This window comes from Arachis duranensis, unplaced genomic scaffold (genome assembly GCF_000817695.3).
Source record: "Arachis duranensis cultivar V14167 unplaced genomic scaffold, aradu.V14167.gnm2.J7QH unplaced_Scaffold_354585, whole genome shotgun sequence".
NCBI classification, from domain to species: domain Eukaryota; kingdom Viridiplantae; phylum Streptophyta; class Magnoliopsida; order Fabales; family Fabaceae; genus Arachis; species Arachis duranensis.
This window is the reverse complement of record NW_026264911.1, coordinates 1,407,032-1,428,739: the sequence shown is the minus strand read 5'-3', so window position 1 is coordinate 1,428,739 and position 21,708 is coordinate 1,407,032. Positions and strand designations below refer to the sequence as shown.

Sequence of the window (21,708 nt, the reverse complement as noted above, 5' to 3'; positions counted from 1 at the left end):
CACATCCGAGTCTTCATAGGGAATATGCTATGGAGGTTGTGCACTAGCCTTCTTGACATCAATTTCAACCTTCTTGGAGGAATACTCTACAACTCTAGATTCCCATGGAGGTTCAACATCTCCTAAGTCTTCAACCACTTCTTCTTCTTCAACTATTACGGCTTCCTCCGCTTATTCCAATACAAAGCCACATTCCTCACTTTCCACCAGAGTTTTTAGTGTCTCCTTCATGCTATACTCTTTATTAGATTCTTCATATGTAGCTATGGGAGTTCCTTAAGTGTCCAGCCGTTGGGAGGCTAATCGACTTATTAACTCGCCTAAGGCGGCTACGAAATTTAGCACATTCTCCTAAAACTCTTGTGTCGTCCCTTGAATCTCTCTTTCCTCTGAAAGAAGAACATTTGTAGTGTCATCCATGGGAGATCGGGATCGATAAGAGGGTTCATTATTTGGGAGGGAAGGTTCATGATATGAGGGTGGTCCATCATAATAAGGATGTGGCGGTTCAACACTCTCTATCTTGTCCACTTGTTGCGCAACACACTTCAATTCCTTGTTCTCCAGTTGAGATTCTTTAGCTATGGAAGCTTCGTGTGCTTTTCGGCTTACCACTTGCTCCAATTGATGAACGTCTGCTTGAAATTAATCCAGTGTGTCCTTGAGACAATCCCGTGACTTTTGTTCTTCTTGGATAACGTAATTGGGATCATAAGGCTCTTGGATTAATGGATATGGGCATGGTGTATATGGAGGTGGTGGTTCTTGGGAGTAATTGGGTTGAAATTGGGGTGGTTCTATGTATGGTTCATATGGTGATTGGTATGGTGGATATCGGTTAGGATCATATAAGGGTATTTGGTGGTAAGGGGCTTGTGAGTTTGGTGGTTCAAAGCTCTGTTGAGGAGGGGGTTCATACGCATATGGTGGTGCTTGTTGGTAACTACAAAGGGGTCCATCATATCTATCATCTTGGTTCGCACTCTGGAATGGCTCTTGACCATAGTAATTTGGTGGAGGTTGGTTGTCACGAAGAGGTCCACCATAACTATTGTCTTAGTATGCATCATAGAGTGGTTGTTGGTCATAGTGCATTGGAGGGGATTGTTGCCAAGAGGGTTGATCAAATCCTTGTGGCTCCTCCCATCTTTGATTGTCCCAACCTTGATGCATGTTCACATTATAGCTTTCATTCCCTACAACATAATTTGAACTAAACTCGTAGCCAAAGGGGTGAGAATTCATAGTAGATAATAAAAACAAAAACTAATAAAAATGAGCAAATAAGTCCTAAAACTAACAAAAACTAACAAGCAAGAAAAAGCAAATATTTACAATGACCAATAATAAGGCACACGTTTGCAATTCCCCGGCAACAGCGCCATTTTGATGAACGTACTTTTGTGTGGTCTAGAATTCACAAATAAGTTCTCGTTGCAAGTATAGTTTCCAAACCAACAATAATCCTTTCATACAAAAGATTGTTTGTCACAAGTAACAAACCCCTAATAATTCTGATAACCGAAGTATTTAAACCTCGGGTCGTCTCTCAAGAAATTGCAGGGAGGTGTTCTTATAATTGGTTATGTAAAGATATCTTTTGGGTTTTCTGAATAAGAGAACAAGAAAATAAAATGGCAAGAAAGTAAATTAATAACTAGAAAAGCTCTTGGTAAGGTATGAGAATTAGACGTCCTATCCTAGTTATCCTTATCAATTATGATGAGAATTGTTCATTTCCCCCACTTAGTTAACCTCTAACTATGAAGGTAAGTCAAGTTGATAAATCAATATGAATCCTCAAGTCCTAGTCAATTCCCAAGGAAAGACTAGAGTTAGTGGAATTCAAGTTAATTAGCAACTTTCAATCATCAATCAACAAAAGAGTTTGATAACTCAAGAGTCTCTAATTACTCAACCAAAGCCAAGAGGAGAGAAATCTACACGAAAATCCAACCAAGCATTTTATCAAACACTTGGAAGGCACAACATAAAAACATAGGAAAGCAATAAGAGATAATAAAACCCAAACAACCGATTGAAAGTATCAATAACATAAATTGAAGAAAGCAACCATAAATCTGAAATACCTCAAATTGCATTAAATAGAAAATCAAATCTAACATGGAGTTCATGAACTAAAATAGCAATATAGAATAATTAACAACGGAAATAAATAAACTAGGAAACTAGAACAAATAAGAGTAGAAGAGAAATCCTAATTCCTAAAACCTAGAGAGAGGAGAGACTCTCCTCTCTCTCTAGAAACTACATCTAAAAGTTAAAATTATGTGAATAAAAAGTGTATATGTGATTCCTCCACTCTGCAGCCTCTAATCTGTGTTTTCTGGGCCGAGAACTAGGTCAAAAACAGCCCAAAAATCGCTGGTACGTACAGGTCGCTGGATTTTCTGCAGAACAACACGTGCGCATGAAGCACGCGTGCGCATCACTTAGCTGTACAAACACTATGACAAATTATATATCCTTTTGAAACCTCGGACATTAGCTTTCCAACACAACTGGAACTGCCTCATTTGGACCTCTGTATCTCAAGTTATGATCGATTGAGTGCGAAGGGGTCAGGGCTGACAGCTTTATAGTTCCTTTAGCTTCTTGTATTCCTTCCACTTTGCATGCTTCCTTTCCATCCTCTGTGCCATTCCCGCTCTATAATCTCTGAAAATACTGAACACACATATCAAGGCATCGAATGGTAATGAGAGAGGATTAAAATTAGCTAAATTAAGACCAAAGAAACATGTTTTCAATCATAGCACAAAATCAGGAAGGAAAATGTAAAACATGCAATTTACATGAATAAGTGTGAGATTAGTGGATAAAATCCACTCAATTAAGCACAAGATGTGCCACAAAATAGTGGTGCATCATGGAGCAAAAGTCTGATTCAGAGACAGAGAAAGCACTAGGCTGTCCAAATCTGACCTCCTTTCACTCAAAAGCGCTTTTCTGGAGCTATAGAAGTCCAAATGGAGCTTTATTGATGGCTATGGAACGCTGACTTCTAGATCTTTCCAACAATGTATAATAGTTTATACTTTGCTTCAGATTAGATGGCCTAAAATCGGCATCCAACGCCAGCCTCCTGGCCCCCTACTAGTCTTCCAGCGCCCAAAGAGCAGATACCAGTGTCCAAACGCCCATAGAGGACCCCCTAGCCAGCGTTCCATGCTCTAGAGACCTCTCAACACGTGGATCTCATCAAAGCTCAGCCCAAACACTCACCAAGTGGGCCCCAAAAGTGGATTTTAACATTAAAAAGACTGTTTTACCCTTACTAGTCATTTGTTTAGTATTTAAGGGATTAGATTTATGTTATTCAAACCTTTAATAAGCTTTTCACAGACTTTACACGTTTTTACCATTGTATTTCCTTTCAGTATGAGTTTCTAAACCTCCTAGGTTGAGGGGAAGAGCCCTGCTAAGTCCTATGAATTAATAAAAGTATTACTGTTATTCTTCGATCCGTGTTTGATTAATTCTAATATGTATATTCGTTCCTCATCAACATAAATGTGTTGAACTGGCATAAGGTTATTACATTCTACATGGGTTCAGAGTACGTCTTTCATCAGACAATGATGAACCATCAGCTTGATTTTACATCTCTCAGACGACTAATCCACCAAGGAGAATGAACTGCAGGAGCTTCACCTTCAATCAGAATGGGTTCGCACTAACCCTGGGGTTCAGATCTGGAGGAGTATTGGCAGTTGAATAAACCAGCGTCAATCACTTACAGCCTGCCATTGAAGAAATCATTCACAAAGCAAAGAAGATAGTACTACCAAAGTTAATTCAGAAAGACAAAGCAACTCCAATCCTTAACAATATTCCTATTACTGACTCCATTCCAATTCACAAATACAAATTAAGAATAGTTTCCGCTTAAACCTTTTGATTTCGCCTTACTAAGACCTGCAAGATAACCATAGCTTACTTCAAACCACAATCTTCGTGGGATCGACCCTGACTCACTCAGGTATTACTTAGATGACCCAGTGCACTTGTTAGTACTACTGTACGAAAGTATGGGGATTCGTGCACCACCTATCATATAGTTAATTGGCCTGAGCCGAGCCTGCACCCTACGATAGGCTTTTTTTAAAGTACTAAGCTTGGTCTGTTATTCAGCCTGATCTGGCCTGAAGCCTATTAAAAGGCTGATAATTTGTTTTTATAAAAATTAAAATATCATTTATAAAACTATTTTTTCATAAACATATTTGTATGTAATATATCATATTTAATATTTATAAGAATTTTTAAACTTTAAAGTATTTAAAATATACAAATTATTTATAAATATCTCATAATTTTATTAATAATAAAAAATTGTTTATATATATAATTATGTATTAACAGGCCTAAGCAGGCCTGACAAGACAATAAGGCTAATTAGTGAGCCTGGGTTTAGTCTATTAACATAATAAGGCTTTTATAAGAACCTGAGCATGTGCTTATTTTATAACAGGCCAGGCTGCAGGGCCCTGGCAGGCAGCCTTACCTTTTTCGACCCCTACTAACCATAGTCTAAACATCAAAACCAATAATCTCCTAATACTCTTTGAAGAAGAAAGCCTGAAACCCATCAAGACCCGACGCCTTAAAAGAATGCATACTAAAAATAGCCGACTTAACTTCCTCCAATGTAACTAGCATTGTAAGGTTACAGCAAGCATCCTCATTCAGGGAAGGAAACGGCACTTTACCAAGACATCCCAAATCTACATCCTCCGATTGGCGGAATAAGCTTTTAAACAACGACTTAGCTTCCCTGTAAAGGACATCTGGATCCGTTTCCCATGCCCTATCCTAGAGAAAGAGACCATGAATTTCATTATGCTTCCTCTGCACTAGAGTCTAAACATGAAAGAAATTAGTATTTCTATCTCTGAATTTTATTCACCACTCTCTGGATTTCTGAAACCACAGACGTTCCTCTTGCACAAGAGTGTTATTATAATCCTCAATCAACTGTCGCTCTTTTTACCAGATAAAAGATTCTTCCATCACTTCCAACCACTTCTGTAAGAAATTAATTTGGCGCTCCAACCCGCTTTTCCTAACAAAAATATTGCAGAACACTTTAGAATTAAACTCTAGAGAGTTTTCTGCACTTCTGAAAGCTTGCCATGCACCTATCTATAGCCAGACCCCCACGATTGGGTCACAATATCTCTATACCCTAGATGGGTAGCCCAAGCCGTAATACACCGGAAAGGTCTATTCCTTTTCAGCTGGGGCCACCCTTTACAATGAACTAGGATGGACAATGATGAGACTGAAGTCTATTTAGTATTTCTGCATAAGCCTATGAAAATAGAGATAACCTTCCATTATTGATACAAATCCCGTCAATTTTTTTGCCACCTCAGTATAATTTTTCACCCTTCTGTACCAAGAAAATTGTCTTTTGATAGTCTTTAAATCAAATAGATCGCTATCCCTTAATGAGGCAGCAAACCGATCTGCGCGTCGACTCGAAAAAAGGCAACCCTTAGATTCATGAGAGAAGAGGACTTCATTAAAATCACCAAGAATGACCACGACCCACGAAAAGATAAGGACTGAATCACAAGATACTCCCACAGAAGAACTCTAGTATTAAAATAAGGACTATAATAAATATCACTACACCTCTAAATCACATTATTTACCTAAAACTCCACCATAACACACTGATCAAAAGCATCTACCCACTTACAGCAAGCATCCGGCATTATAGAAAGGAATCATATACCCCTTTATGCCTTGTTGCCTCCACTGTACCAATAGAATGATAACCAAGCCTTTTCCAAAACAGTTTCAAGTGTTGAAAAGGACAACGAATTTCAACCACAAAAGAAGCATGTTTAAAGTTTATAGGAAACTCTTTGTAATTCACCGGAGCTAACTTATTAGATGCACCCCTAATGTTCTAAACTATTGTATTTAAACTATCCATAATATAAAAATAGAATAATAGAATAGTAATGAATATAAAATTAGTTCACCAACCTTTAGATGAGGCTTGAATTACAGGACAGAATCCCTCATTCTTGCCTCTTCCCTCATTGCATCATTCGACGACAAGACTTCAATTCCCAGTGGCACTACCACTGTAGCAACCTCGCAGAGGTGTCCACCATAGTGATTCCATTCTTCTCCGTCGGTGAGCTCTGCAAGGACAGCGGTCTTGGCTATTTTCGGAGGGAGGAGCCGTGGGGCAATGGGGTCTGGTGAGAAGACAGCATCGCAGACGCATCTCCATTCCTCACACGCGACCCACGTTGCTTGAACATGGTTTGAGATTCGATCCTGGCTCGTGAAGAAGTAGACTCGTTAGCAAGAGTAGCATGCAACATGGGCCTTGTTTTTCTATTTGAACCTTTGCTTGAGTATTCCCTTCCTTGGGCCTTAAATATTTGCTTTTGGCCCATCTTATATTTTTCCTTCCTCAATACTTGTTCCAAGCTCAATTCTTCATTCCTACATGCCTCTTCAACGTGAACCACATGTAAGTTATTAGTCAATAAATCATCATTTATATTAGGTCCGTGATCCTCGCCAACAACCACGCCTATCACAACATCATCCGTTGCATTTGATTTTTGAATTTTTTATCATTAATTAGCATTGACTTTTCATCAACCTGGGTCTTGGCGGTACCAGGATCAACACCCTTCCCTTTCGTGGTGATTCTACCCAAGCATTGTGCCTTATCATGACCATAATGTGCACAAGAAGCACATTAAATATAGACTTTCATACTCCACTGCATGAGTTACTCCTTCCACAATAATATTCTTGATCACCGACAATTTCAGATTTATTTGATCACATACTCGGGCATATCTCCCTCTCTCTGTCAATTTAGTGGTAGGTCCACTTTGATTGGGACATTTATCGTAGAAACAATACGCATCATAGCCTGCTCTTGGTAACACTAGATTGGAAGTTCCGAAATCCGAATCTATACAGGCATTGACTCGAAGGATTCTTCATATGGTCAAAAATCTACATCCCATGGTTTTACAGCAACTATGTCTCTCTATCAATCATGGGCCACCAAACATTACTTTTTTCCGATGCTCAGCGGCATCAAATTCCATTTGAAAATATCCAAATCCTATGTCTAAAAGATCGAAGCCACCTTTGATGCGCCAGACCATCCGAAGCTTATGTGAAAAAGTTGTATAACTGTAATTCTTGTCCAAAACTTTGATCACTAAGGCATTTCTATAAATTTCTGCCAAGCAGAAGTTTGCCTCTTTTGTGGATCTAACATACGGAAGTTGAAAATCACCTTGTTTATCTATCACTATGCTATATCATCCCTAGAAAAAGATCCTACAAGTATAAAGGCTTTAACTTTCTCTGCATAAATAACTTTATCTCCAAAGGAGACCTTTAAAACTTTTGAAAAACTCACCCGAAAAATTCTCCTTGCCACCGAGTGCACACCCACCCTTACTCTCCCCCTTATCTCTTCCAACGGTATGGTCATCATGCTCTTCGTGTTTTGTCCTTAATCCTTTGCTCCCGCTCTCTCTTTTGCTCAATTTTTTTCCTGAGTACAGCTCCTGTTTGAGAATTTAGATGGTTGAATATGATATATTTCAAATAATTTATCATAATAAAATAAAAATATTCATTTTTAATTTGAATAGAAATTCAATAATATTATTTAATTTTTAATAGTATTTTATTTAAAATATAAATATAAAATATTTTAAAAAATAATTACTCAACCCACGCTTTTCCGTGGGCATGACCTGGTAATCTTTAAAAAAAACAACACTACAATAGAAAAAATAAAAAAAAAGGGCAAATTCTCAAAAGGAACTTATATTTATGATAGTTCACTCATTCATTCACTTTAATAACAGAATTACATTTTAGAAAATTTTAATCTTTAAAAAAATTCAACACAATAATCGTTCAACCGTTATTCTATTTTAAACATTATACTGTAAAATGTATACATTTTTTTCACATAAATACAAATTAAATAATAAAATATCTCATTTTAGTTTAGAATAAGCAAATAACTTTTTAGATTTCATTTCGTCCATTCTTGAAGAGTGCAAACCTAATTAGGTATTAGGTTAATTGACATCATGATTTAGAAGGTTTTTCTGTGTAAACACACATTTGAACTGACAAATAAATATTTTAGTTATTATGAAAATAAACAATTATCTAATGCAAAAAGTGAGAGAATAGTAAAGTTATTATGTATAACTAATGCAGTGGTAAATATGTAATTATGTATAATGGCATAAAATTTAGAATTTATGTTAATATTATTATTGGTTCAGGCAATATGATAGAAGGCTCTGAAAGTGGTATAATTTTAATTTTCGGAGGAACAAAATTTATAATAAATAATGCACTATTATCTACTAATCTTTAAGGAACTTATTGAGTTTTAAATATATTCGCCGAAGTGGATATCATATTGAAAAATAAATGATGAAAATCATAAGTACTTATGTATCACAACTCATGATTTAAATAAAAAAGTTATGATAGAAAAGTTATCCTCACTTTCTTATGGATTATATTATACTAAAATCAATGCAATTGAGTCACATGCCATTGTAAACCAAAAGTTTACTATCCCAAATGAATTCATAATTTGGTATGATTAATTGGGACATTCTTGAACAACCATGATGCAGAGAATTATTGAAAACTCCCACAGTCATTCACTAAAGAACCAGAAAATTCTTAAATCTAATAAATTTTATTCTGCATGTTCTCAAGAAAAACTAAATTTAAGGCCATCACTAGTAAAGATTGGATTTGAGTCTCATGAATTCTTAAAAAAGGATTCAAGGCGATATATGTGGACCTATTCATCCACCATGTGGATCTTTTAGATATTTTATGGTCCTATTAGATGCATCTTGGAGATGGTCACATGTGTGCTTATTGTCTTCTCGCAATTTGGCATTTGCGAGATTACTTGCTCAAATTATTCAATTAAAAGTATAGTTTTGAGAAAATCCAATCAAAATAATTTGTATTGATAATGTTGGTGAATTTACCTCTCAAGCTTTTGATGCTTATTATATGGCCAATGGTATCACTATTGAACATTCAGTATCTCATGTTCATACACAAAATGGACTAGCAGAATCACTTATTAAACGACTCCAATTGATTGCTAGACCCTTACTTATGAGAATAAATCTCCCAACCTCTGCTTGGAACATGTCATTTTATACTTTGATCAGTTTATCCGCATACCATAAACTACATATGCATCTAACGGATGTAGTTACAACATATTTATATGGATCATTAGATCATGATATCTATATAAAAATTCTTGAAGGATTAAAGATATTTAAATCTTCTAATGAATATTTGCAGGGGTTATACTTAGTTAAATTACAAATATCTTTATATGGTTTAAAGCAATCTGGATGAATGTGGTATAATCGTCTTATTGAGTATCTGGCTAAAAACGGATTCAAGAATGATGACATCTGCCCATGTATTTTCATAAAAAAAAATCTGCATCTTGATTCATTATAATTGTTATGTACGTTAATAATTTAAATATCATTTGAACCCCTAAAGAGATTTTAACAATTATAAAAGCTCTAAAGAAGAGTTTGAGATGAAAGATCTTGAAAAGACTAAATTTTGTCTCAACCTGCAGATCGACCATACAAAAAATGAGATTTTTATGCATCAAACAACATACACGAAAAAGATCTTGAAGAGATTTTATATGGATAAGTCACATTCATTAATTATACCAATGATCGTAAGGTCTTTGGATGTAAAAAATGATCAATTATGTTCTAAAGAAGAAAATGAAGATATCATTGGTCCTAAAGTACCATATCTCAGTGCCATTAGAGCACTAATGTATCTTACTAATAATATACGACCTGATATATCATTTGTAATGAATTTACTAGCAAGGTATAGTTCATCTCCAACCAGAAGACATTGTAATAGAATCAAATAAATCTTTCGATATTTTTATGGAATAGTTGATATGAGACTATTTTATCCATATCAATCTAAGTCACAATTAGTTGGCAATGCAGATGCAGGATGCTTGTCTGATCCACACAAAGGAAGATCTCAAATAGGATATCTATTCACATATGGTGATATAGCTATATCATGAGGTCCACAAAACAGACGATATCAGCAACATCCTCTAATCATGCTGAAATACTAGCGATACATGAAGCAAATTGCGAGTGTTTTTTGCTCAAGAGTTTAATCCAATATATTTTGTCATCATGTGGACTGATTGACGATAAAATCACTCCAACTATTTTATTTGAAGATAATACAACATGCTTTGCTCAACTTAAGGGTGAATACATCAAAGGTGATAGAATAAAACATATTTCTTCTAAATTCTTCTTTACTTATGATCTTCAAAATCAAGGAACAATTAATGTCCAATAAATCTGCTCAAGTGATAATCTGGTAGATTTATTTAGAAAATCACATCCCAAATCCTCCTTTAAAAGATTGGTACATCAGATTGGGATGTGTCAATTTTGAGATATTAAATAATGTCAACAAGAGTGGGAGACTGTATTCTTTTTTTCTTGGTCTGGTTTTTCTTTCTATTGGACTTTTCTTGACAAGATTTTTAATGAGACAACTCTCAAATAATATTGTACTCTTTTTTCTTCACTAAAATTTTTTTCATTAAATTTTTTTGTAAAATTTTAATGAGACATAATCCTAAATGAACGTCTAAAAAAGAGTGTTATGATAAGGATGAATGTGAATACCCATTAATATTTAGGTAGCTCATTTTTTCAAGAAAAAAAAAGGTTCAAATTTTCAAATTAACGAAAGTTGAAAATAGGAATTTAGTATGTGTATAAATAAAAATAGAGCTTTTGAAATTTCACACAACAACCATACATAACAAACATTCCTTTTTTTTTTCTTTGTATGTTGCAACATAATTAATAAACATAATTAGTTGCAATATAATCTCTATTATATTAAAATAATAATATTAATAAATATTAATATCAAAATATTTTATTTATATTTGTTATTTTATATTTATTTATTTATTTATTTATTTTACAACTCTGGAAAGATTTATATCTAATTTGCCCATTTATTTTAAAGACCCTAATATTTATGGATGAGAATTGGGAAGTGCAATCAAAACCAACCAATCAGCTTCGACGGCAATTATTACAATTAAATAAAAACAAACAAGAGGTGGATAGGTGGAAGATTTGGCTGGTTTATGGTCATAAGATCACAGGAATATAGGATAAAGTAAATTTTGTTGGAAATTTTTTTATAATAAGAATAGAAACACAATGCCTTCATCTATGAAGAAGAGACACTTCTTTAATTTATCGTGTTGATAATATACAGATACATTTTAAACATGATATTTATTGATATTTATTTAATATATATATTTTTTGTATTTTATCATGTTTTAATAAAAATAATTTATTTTTAAATATATTTTGACACACTTAAATATCATTACGTGTCAATTTGTCAAATTTTATTTTTAACATATATTTTTAAAATAAATTTAAAAATAGTATATATTATTAATTATTAAAACAAAATTTTTTTTAAATATTTTACATAATTAAAAATATATTAAAAATAATTAAAAAATTAATTTATATTTTAATATCAATAAAATATTAAAATATTATTATAATTTATCAAAAAAATATTTTATAATATTTCGGTCTCTGTTAACACAGCCTAAATAACAAAATTTTAAATTCACATATTCATATGTCCTATGTCATTTCCAAATATCTGTATTCGTGCATCATACGGTTCCATTCATTTGTGCTAGATTCCCACGGTGCCAAAAATCTGTTCCTAGCAACATGCAACACCTTATCCAAAAACAAATTATCCACAAACACTGCAACAAGTTCTTCAGTCGTTACTTTTTGTCCATGAATACCAAAACAATTTGTTGCAACTTGAAACAACACCGTCTTCACTATCATCATCCATGACAACAGTTTCAAGTGAGTTTCTGCCACATACCCTCCCATTGAGAACCCATCATAAGCACAATTTGCAGTACTCAAACTCCAACACTGTTGTCACTTGCACAAAATCACTTGTCAATGAAGGTGGTAACAACAATCCAAGGAACAATAACAGCAACAAAAGACAACATGTTTTCTATAAGGTGTCTTATTTTGAGACAAGGCCATCAAAACTTGCTCAAAATTATGATTTTAAGGATACCCATCTCATGAAAGCCCTCAACAGATCTTGCAAAGCAGGGAAGTACAATGAATCACTCTATTTCCTTCAGCACATGGTGAGCAAAGGTTATAAGCCAGACGTTATTCTATGCACAAAGCTCATCAAGGGTTTGTTCAATGCCAAGAAGATTGAGAAAGCAATAAAGGTGATGGAGATTCTAGAGAAGCATGGTGACCCTGATGTGTTTGCTTACAATGCAGTGATTAGTGGGTTGTGCAAAGCTGATAAAACTGATGAAGCAAACAAAGTGCTTGATAGAATGAAAAAGAGAGGTTTCGCACCGGATGTTGTTACCTATAACATACTCATTGGGAATCTTTGTGGTAGAGGGAAGCTTGATTTGGCTCTCAAGGTTATGGATCAGCTGTTGAAGGATAATTGTAAGCCAACTGTGATTACATACACAATCTTGATCGAAGCGACTATTATTGATGGCGGCATTGATGAGGCAATGAAGCTTTTGGATGAGATGTTGTCAAGAGGACTTCAACCTGACATGTACACGTACAATGCAATTGTCAGGGGAATGTGTAAAGAAGGATTGGTTGATCGCGCCTTCGAGTTTGTTACGAGTATAAGTACTAAGGGTTGTTCCCCAGATGTGATCTCATACAATCTTTTGCTGAGGGGTCTTCTGAGTAAAGGAAAATGGGAGAGTGGACAGAGGTTGATGGCTGATATGTTTGTGAAGGGTTGTGAGCCTAATGTTGTGACTTACAGCACCTTGATTAGCTATCTCTGTCGCGAAGGTAGAACCGAGGAGGCTATGGATGTTTTGAAGGTTATGAGGGAAAAGGGGTTAACCCCTGATGCTTATAGCTATGATCCATTGATTTCGGCCTTCTGCAAAGAAGGAAGAGTGGATTTGGCTATAGAGTTCTTGGATGCCATGATGTCTGATGGCTGCTTGCCGGATATCATCAGCTACAATTCGATATTGGCGACTCTGTGCAAGAATGGAAAAGCTGATGAGGCTTTGAACATCTTTGAGAAGCTTGCTGAAGTGGGGTGTCCTCCTAATGCAAGTTCTTACAACACAATGTTCTGTGCCCTGTGGAGTAGTGGCGACAAAATCCGAGCATTGGGGATGATTCTGGAGATGCTAAGCAACGACATTGACCCAGATGGGATCACATACAATTCCCTCATATCTTGCTTGTGCAGGGATGGAATGGTGGATGAGGCCATTGGATTGTTGGTGGACATGGAAAGTAGCAATTGTAAGCCTACTGTTGTGAGTTACAACATTGTTCTTCTTGGTTTGTGCAAAGTTCAGAGAGTCACTGATGCAATTGAGGTGCTTACCACCATGGTTGATAAAGGGTGTCAACCAAATGAAACTACCTACACATTGTTGATTGAGGGTATTGGTTTCGCTGGATGGCGAAATGATGCTATGGAGCTAGCTAATACCCTTGTTAGTATAGATGCAATTTCTGAGTATTCATTCAAACGCTTGTACAAAACCTTTCCCATGCTTGATGTGTACAAAGAGCTTACTTTATCAGATTAAACCTAAGCTATGGGGAATGAAAATGATTTTTCTTCAGCTCAAGTTTAATGTATTCATTGCTGATTTGCAGCTTTCTTCTTGAAGTTTTTAGGAAAGGTATGCTTTACTCCTGATCAGGATGCTGTCATATTTGAATCCCTTTACTCCTGATCAGGATGCTGTCATATTTGAATCCTGATGCCCGAAAATGTATAAATTTTGTACTCAAATTATATTGATTAACACAGAAATTAGCTGTCGGAAAATCTATGCTTTGATGTGAGTATCATTAGTTACTTCATCTAAGAAACATATAATTTAAGTTTCCGCATTTATTAAGATAACGATTTTGTGCTGAGTTATTAAACTGTTTCAGTCTGACTAGGATGATTGTTAAGTTGATAATGCACTTGCTTTTTTATAAGATCAATAATAGAAGTTGAGCCACTTGCTATGTCAGTATTTTCCTTCGTCATGAGGTACTTATCAGGATTAGTAGATTTTAAGGGTAAAAATCACATTATTCTAATGAAAAAAATGAGTGATTAAACTACAACCTTGAGTAAAATTTTCAACGTACATATTGTATTAGGATTGGTGAATCACAACACCATTGAATCAATAGCCACAACTCTTGCATGCGAACATATAGGTGCAACTATCTACTAAGATGAAAAGCGTGCATGCGACACTAGCAGATAGCCAATTGGAATTATAAATACTCTTTATATAAAATTCAGCACAGGAGAATCATGCCCCCTATAGACACGTGTCTCAACCGAACAAAAAGTATGTTTGTGGCAAAATAAATAACTGACTTTAATCCAAATTATGTGGTAAGAAATGCTGATTGATAGATAGATAGATAGATAGTATATTTGGCCAACAGAGAAAAACCTAAAACTACCAAAACCATTAAAAAGGATTACACTATGCTGTTCACTTCATCCTGAATATGCTATCTAAATACTGCACACAAGTCATCAACAAAATTCTGCAAAACTGAAAACAGGAAGACTAAAAGAGAAGCAGCACAAGCTTGTGCCAACTTCAACAACTAAAATGATTTCATGGTGCAACTGTAATGACCATTGGCCACAATGCTCTTGGACCTTGCAGTTCCCAGATGAGTAACTGTCAAAACTTCCCAAACAAGTTTTCCTGCCATTGACAAATTACGCAGCAGTCTTATTAGCAAGCCTTAGGCATGAAAGATGTACATTACACCAGAGAGGGGAGAGAGCGAGCAATTTCAATGTAAAACTTAGAAACTGGACTGAACTAAATGTTCGAATAACACCACAAGACAAGATTAAAATCATGAAAAAGAACCTTCATACTTAAATGGATATTCTTATAGCAAAGTGCAACTACATTTTTTGGAACGCTTTGTATTTGTACACATTTCGGAGCATTTCATTCTTCTATTATCAAAATACTCAACAGAAAATTATAATTTTAGCAAGGTAAGCAGCAGTAATTGTAACTTTTGATTAAAAGAAAAGGGGCAACCTAGTGTAATGCATCTCGAATTATGAAGGGTGGGGATGGACTGCACCCAAGAGTTTTGGATGTAGCGTAGGCAGTTTAACCTGATGCAAGCATCAGTAGTTGATTATACTGCTTGAACCTACTTTGGTAATTGTAATTGACTATCTACATCATAGACGTAGAGGAACATTCTAAACTATAAGTGGTGGTGGGGGAGGAAATGCAATTTAGCCATGGTACCAATATCTTGTTTTTATGTTAGAATAGATAAAAACATAGTTATACCATGATAAAAAAGCATGTACCAGAAGCTCAAATTTATGGAGTCAACAAACGTGTTAGATTGAACAGCCATCACAAAAAGACCAATATCTTGTTTTTTTGTTAGAATAGATAGAAACACAGTTACACCATGATAAGAAAAAGCATAAACTGGAAGCTCAAATTTATGAAGTCAACGAACATGTTAGATTGAACAGCCATCACTAAAAGACCTCATCTGATTGGGGGAGGTCTTTTTGCCCATTCCCCAAGTACAATGTTCCTTGGAAGCATGACACAATTCCAAACACAGGAGACTCCAAATGTCACAAAGAAAGAGGACTAAAAATCACCTGCAACAGGAATGTGCAAACTGTACATGGCTTGTAGAAGCATTAGAATTCGGCCATTCCTTATGCGCACATGTCAATTAACTGAACATGGTTTCCTTTTTCAGAAGATTCCATCTGACCAACTGCTGGTGCAAATTGTTAGCCTCTTCTACCATACCCTCATCAGCAAGAGCTTTAATCAAAGTATAATATATCCTCGCATCTGGCTGGTATTGGTTTCTTACCATCAAATCCAGGGCCTGAATTGCAACATCAACCTTCCTCTGTTTACATAATCCAAGGATCACATATCTGTAAGCACCATCTTTAATATTTTGTTCTTTCTTAGTCATCAGCTTTAATACCTGTACAGCTTCCTCAAGTTGTTGCAATCGACAAAATCCCCAAGTCATACAACTATGCGTAATTTCATCAGGAGTTATTCCCTTTTTTGTCATTTCACCATACAATTCTTTTGCTGAGTCCATATATCCCATTTTTGTCACCCCATCAATCACTATATTATAGCTTACCAGCCCCGGAGAAGTAGTGCCTGCCAATAAGTGAAGTAACTCAATGCCCTCATCGATAAAGCCCTCTTTACACACAGCGCGTAGAAGAGTATTGTAAGTTATAATGTCTGGTGAACAGTTTTCTGAAACCATATTAATGTAGATGCTTATTGCACGATCCAGAAGTCCAGATTTACATAAACCATTGAGCATAATATTGTAGGTGACAACTGTGGGTGGACCAGTAGTCTCACTCATAATCTTCAGAATCTCATCAACTTCATCCCAGTACCCATGGTTACTAAGAGAATGAAGAAGAGTATTGTATGTCACATAGTTTGGCTCCATCCCGTGGGTTAGAAGATTATTCAAAATGAAAACTGTATCCTCATACTTCCCTTGTTTAGAAGTAAGATTTGTGAGACAATTGTATGTAATGATATCTGGATAGCATCCTTCCATTGCTATATCTTCAAGTACTTCGAGTGCACGAGCAGTGCCACAGTATCTGCACACCAGATCGATAAGAACTGTGTAGGTAACCAGATAAGGAGGGCACCCTTTCCTCAATTGTTCCTTCCAGAAGCTAATCGCCTGATTGGCATCTTTGCCATTATCAAATATGCAGCGAATTATTGTATTGTATGTAATTGCATCTGGGGAGCAGCCACTCATGCTCATATCTTCAACCATAGCAATTGCAGATCTCAGACGACCTATTTTACACAGGCCACCAATTACCATGTTGAATGTAATTGTGTCAGGAACACCACCAGACATGACCATTATGTTCATTATTCTACAAGCTTTTCCGACTAGACCGATTCTGATAAAGCCACGAATCAAATTTGTACAACAAGGGAAATGAGGTATTTGGCCTTTACGTGACATAATATCAATCAACTTTGCTGCAAGCGTTAACTTTCCGCGGCTGCAAAGATTCTGGAGTATCATATTATTTGTTTTTTCATTATTGCCAACAAATGGTCCATCTGGGGACAAAGATGGGGAGTCTATAGACTTGTTTAAATCCACTAGTTCTGTGAATTCATTATTATTACCTTCACCGACAGAATAACCTTCAAAGGCCCAATCTTCATGGTCAACTTCATTGACTCTATCAAGCAAAACACTTCCCCGTTCTTGAAAGCTTCTACATGGCAATCCTTTTCGAAGTGAACAATTTTTTGTTGCAACAAAGTACTTGAAATAACAAATTCTGAGTATGGATGGAGATTTCTTCGGCGAAGAACAATTAAAAGAAAAGGTGGAACTTGAATTACAGCCATCTTGTCTGATGCACTCACGCATACCAAGCAAAAATTGGGATGTAAAAATATTGTTTCGCAGAGTAATTACATATCCCATGTTGGTTCAGCTAACTTCAATGTACTCACAGATCTCTGTAGCTTCTAGCTCAATCAAGGCCAATAAGCACACAGTAACATCAGGTGCAGAAAAAAACAATTGTGGTCGACCCACATTGATCTTTTACTCTCTTCCACCTGATTTAGAAGAAAGAAAAAAGGGGTAAATGTTAAGATTTGACCCCAAGAAGGCAAGAACTTTGTTAACAATATATAAAATTGAAAAGTTGTAGACAACCTATGAAGTACCAACACAGTCAAATTATGAACTACCTACAGAGACACATTCATATATATTTAAAATTATAACAGCTTTACACAGTATTAAAAAAAACTTATCCTAGCATTTCACTGCCATTAATTATGAAAATTTATATTTTATCTCATTGTTACCATCGATCCTTATAACAATTATTTCTATTCAATATAAAGTAGTAATAACAACAACAGTGCTTTGTTGATAAATTCTTCATATACAACCAAATATTCCAGGTTACTATATTAGCAGAAATTACCTCAAGATTAAAAAATTGTGACTAAATTGTTTCATGGAAAGAAAAAACAAAAAGCGCATGCATAAATGGAGAAAAAATGATAAGAAAGAAAGAATGATAAGAAGCGAAACAAATATAATAAAATTATGAGAGGAAAGTGTTACCACTGTGAGATTTTGATGTGAAACAGAGAGAGCAAGAAGAGCGCTTGGTTAGGGTTGGAAAATGGAAATGAATACACACAAAACTAGGGCGGCACTTTTGCTTTCTGATAGTTGCAGTTGCGGTGTGTAGACATGATTTTAGAGAGGTTTAACGTTTTTTATTTTCTTTTTTTGGTCAATAATATTTTATTATTTATGCTTAAAAAAACTACCAAAAATGTCCTTGAATAATTTTGTTGTTGGCATGCATTTGAATTTTATTATCAACAAAAATATTCTCAAATAACTTAAAAACAGGACAAAAAACCCAATAGAAACACAACGGAAAATAGAGAATATGTGTTGATTATATCGACTTCAATAAAGCTTGTCCCAAAGATCCATACCCTCTTATCGGCATTGATGCCTTGGTAAACTCAGCTTCAGGATACAGATACCTGTCCTTTATGGATGCATACTTGGGTTACAACAAAATTTTGATGTACAAACATAACTAAGAGAAGACCTATTTCATCACTCCAAAAGCTAACTATTGGTACGTAGTAATGCCTTTTGGATTGAAAAATGCTTGAGCCACATATCAACGATTAATAAACAAGGTATTTTTACCTCACCTTAGAAAATTAATAGAAATTGTTCATACCATGGGTCGAGATGTCTGAGTCGGGATGTTCAGTAGCAAAGCGACCGACCTCTTTAGGTCAAGCGGACCGACTTCTTCGTAAAGAACTCGGTCAAATCGACAGGAAAGCCCAAAGAAAGGCCCAACTCAAGGAATACGACCCCGATCCAAAGGTAGCCCAAGCCTATAGAGATAAGGGCAGTTCCATGGAAGATAAGCTGACCTCGACAAAAGATAAGATAAGATAAGATAACTAACTTATCTTATCCAAAGAAGGTCACATCTCACCATTATAAATATACTAGAGCACCCAAGTATAACTCATACTCTAATTCTACTCAATACCTGCTTAATACCCATTGCTAACTTAAGCATCGGAGTCCCTTGCAGGTACCCCCCACCCTTCGGTGATAAAGGATCAGCAGCACTCTCAGTTCCACGAGTCGGACACACCAGTTCCGGCCGCTGTACACCTGCCGGATACGTCGGCTCCGACCAACACAGAAGATCTCGACCGAGATCGACCTACAGTTTCAGGTAACCCTCGGAACCTTGGTGCCGTTGCCGGGGAACCTGGAAGTCATCCCATCACCATGGCGGACGACCATGACAACGACCACAATTCAGGTTTGGAAGATAGAACGCCGCACAAGAACGCGGATGTTACACTCAAAGATACTCCGGAGCCCAACAGGGACAAAAATTCATCAAACTCAGGAGTGATAGAGGCGTTTCAAGATCGATTAAAGCAACTCGAGAAAGAAGCCCAACATCAACGCGAAAAAGAAGAGGATCTGCATCGGGAGATAAGGCGACGCCGAGAATTAGAAGATAAACTTCTAAAACTCGAAGCCGATCTCAAAACTAAAGCTACTCGATCCACTCCAGAGGATAGCTCTCGCAAGGATCAAGATCCATTCACCAGGGAAATTATGAAGACCAAAATCCCAAAGGACTTCAAACTTCCGGATATGACTCTGTATGACGGCACTTCAGACCTCAACCATCATCTCAGCAATTTCAAAAGTAGAATGTACCTCACTGACGCCTCAGATGCAGTTCGCTGCAAAGCCTTTCCAACAACTCTTACCAAGATAGCCATTAGATGGTTCGACAGCCTACCTCTAAAATCCATCTCGAGCTTCGACGACCTGGCCAAAAAGTTCCTGGCCAGATTTTCCATACAAAAGGATAAGGCTAAACACGCACCCAGCCTACTAGGAATCAAGCAAGGAGATCAGGAGAGCCTTCGTAACTACATGGAAAGATTCAACAAAATATGCATGGACATACAAAGTCTACCAACAGGCTTCCATTATGGGCCTTATAAATGGCCTACGAGAAGAACCGTTTAGCCAATCTATATCAAAGAAGTACCCTGCATCCCTGGATGAAGTACAAGAACGGGCACAGAAGTACATCAACATGGAGGAGAATTCTCGACTTGGGGAAGCCTCGAGGTTCGGTTCCACCTACCGAGATAAAGATAAAGAATCCAAAAAAAAGGTAGATCACTCCGGGGAGAAAATAAAAAAATATCATAACTACACTCCTCTTAGGGTATCCTTGGTAGATGTTTACAAAGAAGTCTGCCATACAGAAAAAATACCCCCAGCTCGGCCACTCAAAGGCAAAAGAGGAGGAGGAAATCGGAACGAATACTGTGAGTATCATCGAGTCTGAGGACATTCTACCAACGAATGCTTCGGCTTGAAAAATGTCATAGAAAAATTAGTAAGAGAAGGAAAACTAGATCGGTTTTTGGCCAACCGGGACGAAGAGCCAAGAAAAAGAAGAATGGATGAAGATGTCGGACGGTCTGAGCGATCACCTCGCACACCGGAGAGACACGTCCACGTGATACACGGCGGATTTGCGGGAGGAAGAATCTCCAAATCATCTCGCAAGCGACACCTCAAAGAAGTATACCATGTCGAAGGAAAGAAGGAGGCGCCAGACATCCCAGCAATCACGTTTACCAAAGAAGACGCATCCGGAATCATCTCAGGACACGACGACCCCATGGTCATCACTATCATACTGGCAAACACCAACCTCCACCGTACATTAATTGACCAAGGAAGCTCTGCCGATATCTTATTCAAAACTGCCTTCGACAAGCTCGGCTTAGAAGAAAAAGAGCTAAGAGCATACCCAAACAGCCTGTTCGGACTTGGGGATAGCCAGTACAACCACTGGGATACGTATCGCTACATACAACCTTCGGAAAGGGGAACCAATCCAGAACACTCAAGATAGACTACATCGTGGTCGACGTAAGCTCAGCCTACAACGCCTTAATAGGTCGGACAACGTTAAACCAACTCAGCGCAATAGTTTCAACTCCACATCTATGTATGAAATTCTCAACTGCAGAAGGGATAGCTACAATAAAAGCAGATCAAAAGATGGCGCGTCGCTGTTATAACGAAAGTCTAAACCTCAGAGGCGAAGGAGGAGAGTTCCACACAATCGAACTTGGTGGAGTTCAGAAGCAAGAAGAATTCCGTCCACAGCCCGAGGGTGAAGTAGAGAAAGTTTAGATCAGAGACACCTCGGATAAGATAACTAATATTGGCACGATCCTGAAAGGAGATACAAAGGAATCACTAATATGGTTCCTACGAGATAATGTTGATCTCTTCGCATGGAAAGCTGCCGACATGCCAGGCATAGATCCCGAACTGATGAGCCACAAGTTGGCAG

The 21,708-nt window shown here is 36.6% G+C and overlaps 2 protein-coding genes across 3 annotated transcripts; one reads left to right on the top strand and one right to left on the bottom strand.

The window, feature by feature from the left end:
- The first annotated feature begins 11,869 nt into the window (after positions 1-11,869).
- Positions 11,870-14,043, top strand: LOC127744447 (pentatricopeptide repeat-containing protein At3g04760, chloroplastic-like). The gene has a single exon (XM_052256595.1). The coding sequence runs from the start codon at positions 12,005-12,007 to the stop codon at positions 13,778-13,780; it is 1,776 nt and encodes a 591-aa protein (XP_052112555.1). The 5' UTR covers positions 11,870-12,004; the 3' UTR covers positions 13,781-14,043.
- Positions 14,044-14,533: 490 nt separating this feature from the next.
- Positions 14,534-18,522, bottom strand: LOC107465844 (pentatricopeptide repeat-containing protein At1g08610). Of its 2 annotated transcripts, XR_008005435.1 has the most exons (3): positions 18,381-18,522; positions 15,865-17,860; positions 14,534-14,920 (listed from the first exon to the last, which is right to left on the bottom strand). XR_008005435.1 is itself a non-coding variant. In XM_016084816.3 (2 exons), exon 2 carries the CDS (start codon positions 17,721-17,723, stop codon positions 15,942-15,944), a length of 1,782 nt encoding a protein of 593 aa, XP_015940302.1. In that variant the 5' UTR covers positions 17,724-17,860; positions 18,381-18,522; the 3' UTR covers positions 15,610-15,941. The 2 variants fall into 2 exon arrangements, 1 of the variants encoding a protein (XP_015940302.1); XM_016084816.3 differs by lacking the exon at positions 14,534-14,920 and having other exon boundaries at positions 15,610-17,860.
- Between the last annotated feature and the right edge of the window lie 3,186 nt (positions 18,523-21,708).

Bases quoted from the DNA above. Each gene is read 5' to 3' on its own strand.
- LOC107465844 (XM_016084816.3), bottom strand. From the start codon at position 17,723: ATGGGATATGTAATTACTCTGCGAAACAATATTTTTACATCCCAATTT.
- LOC127744447 (XM_052256595.1), top strand. From the start codon at position 12,005: ATGACAACAGTTTCAAGTGAGTTTCTGCCACATACCCTCCCATTGAGA.